We start from the raw sequence: 11,515 nt of genomic DNA, 5'->3' as shown, positions 1-11,515 counted from the left end.
CACATACCCGGATGTTCCCAGTATCTTATTGACCAATGTTGTTTCGTATATCATATGACGGAATGTAAAATATAATCTGAATTTAATCCCTTAATAAAAACCTTTAACAGGCTAATTGCTTGCAATGTAAATTGTTACCAATTACGTTAACCCGAGCTCAGCTTAATCTGTTTAACAGACAGCCTGATATTAGAGAAGAAATGTGCAGGTAACTGTTAGCGTAACATCACATTACGTTGATGACAATAGTCGGCATAGACAAAAATGTTCTTCATTAAATGAATAAACTGAATTGGGGGAAATATTTTTGTGGCACGTCATTACCTGTTGTATATAAAGCATTGTTGTTTGGTTTTTAGGACGTGAAGAAAAACCTAAGTTCAAGTAAGATTTCGACTGAGCGGTATTCGAACCAGCACCTATAAAGTCCTCTACCTGCCCAAGACACAACCCTTACCTAGCAAGATGCTACAGCTGACCAAGTCTCGACCTGCCAGATACCTGATGTCCACCGTCATCGCTTTCGTCATCATCAACCTGCTCATCGTGCTGACAACAAGGTTTAGACATCAGGACATATCCACACAGACCTACGGTCAGTGGTCAGTTGTTTGTTGTTGCTCAACGTCACAGTGTTATGTTTGGTGTTAAGTTTATGTTGATCCTTACATAGCATTGGATTTCTGTTGTTATTACTTGGATGTGGTTGTTAGGTATCTTAATGATGCTGTGTTGTACAACTAGTCTGATTTTTGGGGATGAAGATGTTAAACACTGCTTGTTGCGACGAGAGCGAGGTTAGAGGATGCCACCAAATTCAAATACACAACAGCAATAGGAAACTAATCAACGAAAATTGCCATTATGTTTTACACATAGCTACAGGTTTTTTTTTTTACCAACACGAAAATACTCTTAAAATCTAAAGGCTCCAGCGCATTACAAATTGGTGTCTACATCCTGTTGTAGTGTGAAGATTAACTCCCTTATTATACAATTGTGTTTATTCCCCCCTTATCGTTTAAATTATTTTTTATCCCGGATCTGTAGGAAAATCGATGAGAAGTATAAAGCTCAAGAGTTTCGTCAAAAAATTGAAAAGATTATATGAGACACATATCGTACTTAGTTATCAACTCTTCACCTGTCCTGAAGCGTTCATTATTACTTGTTAGCTAGGTTTAGCCCTTATTGTCTAATAACATTTTCTCTGCTAAATGAAAGGTTTCATTTATTTCGTTTACACGGCAAATAATAATTCTCAGGTCTATTCAATGTTAACGCTAATACAAATCCTAAGCTTATCCTAAACTAGGTTTCAGATTAACCCGTAGCACCACGTTTTAACTCTACCTGTTTGGACAGATACCAACCTCTAAACTATCCCGTTACTGAGAAATTGACAAGATCCTTGTATTTTCAGAAGTTTTCCGGCGATATGACCCGTACGGACAATTCAAGAATGGGAAGAAAGTCGTTGATATGGTCGTTCAGGACAGCCGGAGACCTACGGAGCCGAAATTTCCCATTGATATTGTACAAGGGAAGCAACTACTCGATATCCCAAACACGGGGGTCTATAAGACCCCCAACACAGAGGACCTTGGCGATAAGACCCCCATCACGGAGGATACGGTTGATGAGACCCCCAACACGGACCCACCACGACCTGCTTGCCAGGACTCGTCTCACACGGGGACCGAGTCGCCTGAGATTGAAAATAAACCCGAGGGCCTTACCCAGCTGAAACTCTGTCCGTTTGACTTAGAAAACTTGAGTAAGTCACGTCACAATCACGTTTTAGTATTGGTTTGAAATATCTAATTACAGATGATTAAAATATTAATTACAATTCAACAAACCAGACAATTAAAATGTTTGAATACTCAAGCCGGTTTTATATCCTCCTATTGTAACCTTTCTGTTCACGTGTTATAGTCGGCCATCTTGCTCCAATGACCCAGAACATCGAACCCTCTCAACTGGAGAAATACTTCCCTGACCTTGAAGACGGCGGACGACTTCGACCACGTGACTGCGTGCCCAGACAACGGCTGGCACTGATCATCCCCTACAGGAACCGTTGGCTCCATCTCCACGTCATGTTACATAACCTGTTGCCTATACTCAAACGGCAGCAGGCTGACGTCACCATATTCGTCATTGAACAGGTGAGTTGAACTGTACCTGATACTTTTTTACGGGTGTTGTCTGACACTCCTGTTTAATATATCTCTGTCCAATGTTTGTCTTATTAAAACTAAAAAATTAAAACTGTTCTACCTTAAGCAACTATATCTCTGTCCAATGTTTCCCTACTCAGATGTTGCCGGGTAGATTCAATAGAGGCGCCTTGTTGAACATTGGTTTCCTTGAGGCGGAGAAATTGGGCGACTTCGACTGCTACATTTTCCATGACGTTGATTTGATTCCACTCAACGACTACCACCTGTACAGGTGTGACAGCCAGCCCAGACATTTTGCTGTCTACATGAACAAGTACAACTACAGGTGGGTTGGTTACAGTTAGGTTTGTATATTTGCATTGTAGGTTCATAAAGGCAGCACAAATACAATTAATTTATAAAGATAACCTCATAAGCTGCATAAAGCTAGACATAGTTACATAGAAAAGGTTTACAGTTAGCGACAAAAGCAGGTTGATATTAGCTACATGTAGACTTATATTTGTAGACACAGCTACATTTTAAAATGCTGTCTCATCTATTGCAAATTGATATCAAAATCGTAATAAGAGTTATTCGTAATATGTATTTACTTATCTGTCTATCCACACATTTTACCTGCTTTAAACCGCCCCCCCTCCGCCCATCTTACATGTCTTAAAGTATGTTCCCACCCAGCCTAACTTAACTTAAACTCTAACTCTCTAGCATAGCGTACCCAGAATACTTTGGGGGCGTGGTTGGATTCTCGCGAGGTCAGTACCTGAAGATCAACGGAAACTCAAACTTGTATTTTGGCTGGGGAGGAGAGGACGACGATCTGTATCTCCGGTAAGGTGGACTTATATGGTTTCCTTTGTACTGGTCAAATTTAATGTTGTTATAGTTCTACGCCATGTAAGGTGGACTCATAGGGTTTCCTTTGTACTTTGTACTGGCCATATGTAATATTGTTGTAGTTCTACGCCGTGTAAGGTGGACTTATAGGGTTTCCTTTGTACTGGTCATATGCAATGTTGTTGTAGTTCTACGCCATGTAAGGTGGACTCATAGGGTTTCCTTTGTACCTGTAAAGTTCTATATATATATATATAGTTCTTTACCTTGTAAGATAAACGTACATCATTTTCCTTGTACCTCTGATATGTAGACTTATGATGTTTCAGTTCTATACCAATAAGGTGGACTTATATGGTTTCCTTTGTACCTGTAAAATTTATATAGTTCTATACCTAGTAAGGTAAACTTACATTATTCCCCTTGAACCTGTCATATGTAAAGTTGCTATAATTCTATACCTAGTAAGGTAAACTTACATGATTACCCTTGTACCTGCCATATGAAAAGTTGCCATAGTTCTATACCTTCTACGGCGGGCTAAAATGATTTCACTTGTACCTCCGACATGTAGACTAAAGTTGTTTCAGTTCTATACCGAGTAGGGTGGAATAACATTAACTTCCTTGTACCTCCCCAAGGTGTACGAGAACCTGTCCATTGTTTTAATCAGAAAAAACTAGTGTCCCTCTTACATGAAGATGATATCATAAGACTCGTACATTCCAAACCGACTAGCAGCTTGGCCAAATAACAAATGAAATAGAAAATAGTTTTGACTGTTTAATATTTTCTAAATTTTTAATGTGCAATTTATTAAGAAATATACCTAACCTTACAAAGAACGAAGGATTTTGTTATCGATGTGCGTGTTTACGAGATCAGGCCTTTGATCAATAAGCATAAAAAGTAATATTTAGGCCGATATATATATATATATATATATATATATATATATATATTATATATGTATATATGTTTATATATATATGTATGTATGTATATATATATATATATATAATATATTATATATATATATATATATATATATATATATATAAATATTATATATATGTATATATGTTTATATATATATGTATGTATGTATATATATATATATATATAATATATAATATATAATATATATATATATATATATATATATATATATATATATATATATATATATATATATATATTTATATATATATATATATATATATATATATATATCCTCATTTAAATTAAAAATAAAAAGTTAAAAAAAATTACTTTTTTGTTTGAATAAAAAATATTATTTTGGAACACAATTTTAATTTTTAATGAAGAAATTAAGTTATCTCCTGTATATACATCATCGAAATTAGCAGATCGTATGTTGACTCAAACCACAATTAATTAATTTAAGACACTTTAACCAATCTCATAATTCGTCAATAAATCATAATTATTAATTAATGTGTATTGGATCGTCCAATTGTGATGTGCCCTCTAAACGGATGCTGATGTTCTCTGTGTTGCAGGACGCTTTGGCAAGGTTTCGGTGTGTCAAGGTCATCCAAGTACCTTGCCAAGTACTCCATGTTCAATCACTCCAGGGACAAAGGCAATGAGGACAACCCTCATAGGTAAGTCATCTCAGTCAGCTTCAGCCTGCCGCAGTCATCTCTCTACAGGTAAGTCAAGTCAGTCAACTTCTGACTGCCGCAGTCATCTCTCTACGACATATCAGTCAGCTTCTACCAGCCGCAGTCATCTCTACATGTAAATCATCTCAGTCAGTTTCTGACCGCCGCAGTCATAACTGTACAGATGATTCGTCTAAATCAACTTCAGCTTTAACGGTTGAATAGCTCATCAGTGATGGTCTAAGCAACAAGCCAAGGAGTAACGTTCCCTTTTAAGACCTAAGAATGTATAGGGCAGATGAAGTATTCTTCATATGTTTCTCGACCTCAGTATATGGAGGGATGATGTGGTCAGCACTATGTCCAGCGCTTTAACTTTCCCTAACTTGAGTGTTGTGGTGCCATCAGAGCTGGGTGGACTCACGTTTATCCTGCAGACTAGAGACGAAACTGAGATCCAAACTCGTTACATTCGGCCTAGCAATCGAGTGCCCTACCGTTCGACCACGCTCTTTCATTAGCGTATGATTTCAACGAACACCAATAACTATTGGTTGAATCAAATGGATACATCATAATAGATTCAAATAAATTCGTCTTGAGTTGGATCAGTTAGCTTATGGTTAAATAAATTAATCTCTTTATTCAATTAGCTTATGGTTGTATCAATTATATGATCGTTGTGGTCAGGCAGATATGTTTACTAACTCGGAAGTCCTGAGTTCGAACCCCCATCAGACTGAGACGACAACCATCTAGGGTAAAGAAAAATCCGAAATCCAACAGGAGTGGAGACATTAGGCGATATACATACATGGGCAACATCTATTCAATACACAACCATCTGTATATATACATATATATATATATATATATATATATATATATATATATATATATATATATATATATATATATATATATATATATATATATATATATATTCTCTATTCCCAGAAAGAAGATGCTAAAACTGGCGACCAAGAGAATGTCTGGAGATGGTTTAAATACATGCATGTACAAAGTGAACGAAGTTACATTGAAAAAGCTGTACACTTGGATTAGTGTGTCATTAAACGAGACAGACATATTAAAGGTAATATTTCAAATGTGTACCGTTAAAACGGTATTCGTTTTCGTTGATATTATTTGTGTCATTATTCAAATGACGTGGTGTGTTTTGTCTCTCAAAGTTATACTAAGATTCATTTGATTATTATTTCCTTTAAAATGTGTACATGTTATGTGGAAGGATAGGTATATGTTGGCTACCAACAGTACCATACAAGTGTCATATAGATTCAATTAGCTACCAACAGTACGATACAAATGTCAAATAGATTCAATTAGCTACCAACAGTACGATACAAATGTCATATAGATACTATTAGCTACCAACAGTACGATACAAATGTCATACAGATTCTATTAGCTACCAACAGTACGATACAAATGTCAAATATATTCAATTAGCTACCAACAGTACGGTGCAAATGTCATATAGATTCAATTAGCTACCAACAGTAAGATACAAATGTCAAATAGATTCAAGTAGCTACCAACAGTACGAAAAAATTGTCAAATAGATTTAATTAGCTACCAACAGTACGATACTTTTGTCATATAGATTCAATTAGCTACCAACAGTACGGCACAAATGTCAAATTGATTCAATTAGCTACCAACAGTACGAAAAAAGTGTCAAATAGATTCAATTAGCTACCAACAGTACTGCACAAATGTCAAATTGATTCAATTAGCTACCAACAGTACGATACAAAATGTCATGTATGTGTATGTTGTATACGTTCCACCTCTGTCATCAGACAGCACCAAGCTACATGCTGCACCTGATGTCCGCCACACAAAAACCTGAGACCAAACTACAACGCACGATAACCAACTTGACCGATGTTGTACACGTCAACAAAACAGACTCCGTCAAGTCAACGAGATAGCCTCGGATCCGAACCCACAATAGTTTAAACTAGAACTGTTCTAGTGCACAGATAATCAAAGGGAGAAAAATGTCTTTAAGTACTAAAGTGGTTTTTTTTATTAAATTATGCTACTGCCAATTGTAAATATATCTAACGGGTACATTAAGGAGCTATGTTTGATAGAGATATTGTCAGAGGCGTAGCAAGGGGGTGGGGGCGGGGGGGGGTGCGGACCGCACCGGGTGACACCATTTTGGGGGGTGGCACCAAGGCAAAAAATAGCAAAATATATAGAGAAAAACCTGAGGGGGGGGGTGCAAATCGAAAGTTTGAAGGGGGGGGATGCAAATCGAAAACTCGAGGGGTGGTGCAAGTCGAAAGTTTGAGGGGTGGGGGGGGGGGAGGTGCAAATCGAAAACTTGAAAGTTTGTCCCCGGGAAGGGTCGCTACGCCTCTGGGGGGTGACACCATTAAGTGCCGCACCGGGTGACACCCGACCTCGCTACGCCACTGGATATTGTGATAATGTATGTTTAGATTACCATAAGAAAAATAAAGATTTGCTTGTACTTACGTTTGTTCAATAAATGTATACATTTTATAAAGAGTTTTTTATACATATGCCCCAAATTTATGTACAGATTGTGTACTACCCAGTTAGTACAGTCCAATGTGTTGTGCCCAGTGTTAGGTGTACACGTGTAGTACGCATTGTAAAGTGTACTTGTATAGTATCCAAAGTGAATGGGGCCCGAGTGTGTAGTGGGTGGATTCAAGTCTGATATTTTAAAACCATATTGTTAAAACATGTTATAAATTTACTATGAGTAAAATAAAGATATGCTTGTGATCACTGTTGTTTTTTTTGAGTATTTAAATGGTATATTTTATATGTAAATAAATGCACACATTGCACAGAGCGTGAGCATGAGTGTGGTGTCCAGTGTAAAGTAAAGTGTCCGAAGTGTGGTGTCCAGTGTAAAGTAAAGTGTCCGAAGTGTAGTGTCCAGTGTAAAGTGTTTGAAGTGTAGTGTCCAGTGTAAAGTGTCCGAAGTGTGTTGTCCAGTGTAAAGTGTCCGAAAAGTGTTGTCCAGTTTGAAGTGTCCGAAGTGTGTTGTTCAATGTAAAGTATCCGAAGTTTGGTGTCCAGTGTATAGTGTCCGAAGTGTCCAGTGTTCCGTCTTTGTGGTGCCCAGAGTGTGGTGCCCAGATTGTGGTGCCCAAAGTGGGGTGGCCAAAGTGGGGTGCCCAAAGTAGGGTTCCCAAATTAGGGTGCCCAAAATGGGGTGCCCAAAGTAGGGTGCCCATATTAGGGTGCCCAAAGTGGGGTGGCCAAAGTGGGGTGCCCAAAGTATTGTGCCCAAAGTAGGGTGGCCAAAGTAGGGTGCCCCAAGTGGGGTGGCCAAAGTAGGGTGCCCAAAGTGGGGTGCCCAAAGTGAGGTGCACTGAGTGGGATGCCAAAATGTGCACCACTATTTCTAAAAACGTCAAAATGTGTCGTCACAGTATCTGAACCTCCCACACCTCGTCACAATTTTCTAGCCCCTCCTCCTCTACACTACTTGTGTGACGTCGTTTATAAACTACCTCAAGGATAGTCCAATCAAAATCTGAAAACTAGTATATGACGTCTTTGACAACTGCAGAATATGACGTCTATCCCATCATTTGCGGGTTCGGAATCCATGTTGTTATAGTTAATGTATATTTCACAACGTCCCCATACCACAAGCTGATGCACGGTAGAAGATCCTACGGCTTGCAGCTGCTGGTGTGTAGGCGTAGAAGGAAGTGGGGGGGAGGGGGAGATATTGATATAGATATAAATATAAATAGTAAAGTATGTAAAGATAAAATCAATGACCGCCATGTTGTGCAACTACCACCCTCTACATGCGATATAACCCCAACCCTGGTCAGTTAAATCCTAGGACATTAGCAGCGATTGAGAAATGTTTTACTGTTATCCATCACAAAGCCGAAATAGCTTATAGGGCAGGTACATAGATGGGATAAAAGGGCCGGTAACCAAAACTGAATACCTCTTTTTTCTTACAGGATATTGCATGCGGAGTTGAGGGCTCTTAAATGTATTTTAAATTTTTTTAAATTGTAACATTTGGACTGTAGCTAGAAAGTAATTCACTATTTGTATCATTAATATGTAAAAAAAATTCAATTATTATACATCCTTTTAACTATTTTAAAACTACTCCTGTCGTGATTTAGTTTATATGATACTGGAATTTCAAATTCAACTTTTATATTCCCCCCCCCCCCGCCCCCATAGAGAAGGCGCAGATCCCATTGTATTATAAAATTGCCATGCTATCTTATTATAGCTAAGCTGTATTCAGTAGCCATTGATGCAAATGTTCACAATGAATGTCGCCAAACATCAATAATAATCTTTGGTCTCTTTGAACTATAAAGTATCTCGGCGGCAGGTGCGTCAAGCCTTCTTGGTGTTTTGTTAAAGTAAATATATTGTCTTCGTTTGATTCTTCCACTGGCAAATCTATCTTAACATAACCTGTGAAGTAAGTATTTCTTTTCTAAATAGAACATGTTTACATTTAATTATTACATCTTTTTCGAAATTTTGTAATGTTCTTTAGATATTATATATATATATATATATATATATATATATATATATATATATATATATATATATATACATATATATATATATATATATATATATATATATATATATATATATGTGTGTGTGTGTGTGTAAATATTATTTAAATATACCTGTATATACATTTATATATATACTAGACTACCCATTATCTTGTTAGATAACTGTGAGTTTCGGTGGTCATCCATAAATGACATCACGTCTGTCACTTATCATCATAAAATAACCCGACCCCGCATTCAAAAGACGTTTTTTATCTTTTAAAAACACCGATTTCGGCTGAGCATGGGTTTGACCACACTATCCCTGTATATACTGACGTCACATGTGACCTATTCAACTCTACTTCACCTGCACAGTGTCCCTCAAAGTCTCAGACAACATGTTTTTATCGTTTAAAAAAAAACAATTCCGGCCTAGCATGTCTCTGACCACATTTTCCCTTCATATGCTGAGGAGAAAGAAACAGGTGAACTCTACTTCACCTGCCCTGCATCCTGCCAAGTTCCGATAGGCAACTTTATCATTCACATCTAAAAAAAAAAATTTACAATTATTTTTTAACGATGACATGGTGTGTCTAAAATCCGTGCCACCCGCATGGAAGCCTATTACACAAACAACTTAACTATCTAGACTAGTGTCTCATTGACGTTTTTTTGTAATATGTATTAATACTTTGAGTCTGCTTAAGAAATTTGATTTACGCGAATAGACCCTAAATCTAGTCTTTCAAATTAAATTTTTATCTTAAATTAACCAATTCCATATCTAAACAAACAAAGATTTATATAAAATAATGACTGTTCGAAATAGTTTAGTATAGAATCTCATTATTATCTAGATCTTTTTTAGATCTAGATCTATATCTAGATAGATCTTGAACCTAGGTAGATAAATGACTTGTATTTTTGAATTAGATGATCCGTGAAGCTAAAAAGTAAAGATTTATATCAAATATTTAAGGACTAAAATAGTTTGATCAATCATTTTACGTGTTTTTATTATTAAATATATTTTGAACTAATTAATTTTTGGTTTTACCTAGATTTAGATCTAGATCTAGATTCATAACTGTTACTTCCTTTGACAGCTGATCTGTAGATCTAGAGAAATTTATTGTATACTTGTAATATATTGAGAATTGTGAAGTCAAGGGAACTCACTCTTCTTGTATTAGTCTTATATTTATAATGTTGTTTTGAGTGATGTCCCTGGTTTATCATGTGTCTTCCGGTAGCTGAATAAAGACTAGAGATATATCAACATGGTTTCTATCGTCCAGTGTATCATTATAGAAACAACAATCTATTACATTTGGCGACGAGGATGGGATCAATCCACTAGAAAGAGCACATGCTTACTTAAAAAGAAGCTTGCTAGAGCATATTGGCTAAGTATTTCTAGGATAATGGCGCTGTATGGCCAGATAAAAGAATTTAATTCGAATGACGAAACCATTCATGATTATCTAGATAGGTTAAGCTTTTACCTTGAAGCTAACGACGTGAGGATAGAAGCCAAAAAGAGAGCTGTTTTGTTAACAGTCATAGGGCCTCAACAATTTAGGCTATTAAAGGATTTATGAGCACCAGCTACTCTAGATACCAAGAGCTTTAATGAGCTGAGCAAACCGCTAACAGACCACCATGCGCCCACACCATCCAAGTTCCTGTGTAGAGCCAGATTTGACGGTAGGACTCGTCAACCAAACGAATCAATATCAGAATATGTTGCTGCTTTACGTCATCTAAGTGATTTCTGTGAATTCGGGGACACGCTGTCCGACAGACTATGTGAAAAGTTTGTGATAGGTGTAAACAGCCCTGATGTTCATAGAAAGTTGCTTCTCGAGTTAGATCTAACATTGGAAAAAGCAATACAACTTGCAACTTCATACCAGCAGTCGTCCGAGGCGGCCAGATCTCTGACGCCCTCAGGGATCCATGCAGTAGACAGCAGGTTAGTCAACAAACACCAACCCCATCAGAGCATTTCAACTTATGCTAAACAACCTGCACGTTCAAATCCTAGATCTAAATCTAGTAATAATTATCAAAAATGTCATCGATGCAACGGTCCCCATGCATCTCATCGATGCAAGTTCAAGTCAGCAACTTGTTATAAGTGCAGTAAGCAAGGTCACATTGCCAAGGCCTGCTTTGCAAAGTCTTCGTCGGTTGCTAGATCTAGCCAGTCAAGACAGTACCGCAACCAAAGGCAGCACTATGTTAACTCTCACCAAGACAGCCTAACCCAACCAATGAACCACTCTAC

The 11,515-nt window shown here is 37.2% G+C and overlaps 1 protein-coding gene across 2 annotated transcripts in view; it reads left to right on the top strand.

Annotated features, from left to right (window-relative positions):
- Nucleotides 1-364: 364 nt before the first annotated feature.
- The window catches only part of LOC131926956 (beta-1,4-galactosyltransferase 2), a 91,739-nt gene continuing 80,588 nt past the window's right edge, over nucleotides 365-11,515 (top strand). For both annotated transcript variants that reach the window (XM_059282565.1, XM_059282564.1), the window contains exons 1-3: nucleotides 365-595; nucleotides 1,424-1,777; nucleotides 1,939-2,171. In XM_059282565.1, the coding sequence (XP_059138548.1) occupies nucleotides 466-595; nucleotides 1,424-1,777; nucleotides 1,939-2,171 (717 nt within the window). In that variant the 5' untranslated portion in view covers nucleotides 365-465. The remainder of the gene's footprint in view (nucleotides 596-1,423; nucleotides 1,778-1,938; nucleotides 2,172-11,515) is intronic.

The sequence above is a fragment of the Physella acuta genome, unplaced genomic scaffold (assembly GCF_028476545.2).
Source record: "Physella acuta isolate Inbredline_101_S28 unplaced genomic scaffold, ASM2847654v3 ptg001354l, whole genome shotgun sequence".
In the NCBI taxonomy this organism is placed as follows: domain Eukaryota; kingdom Metazoa; phylum Mollusca; class Gastropoda; family Physidae; genus Physella; species Physella acuta.
Note: the sequence above shows the minus strand (reverse complement) of the source record. Positions and strands in the feature narration are given on the sequence as shown.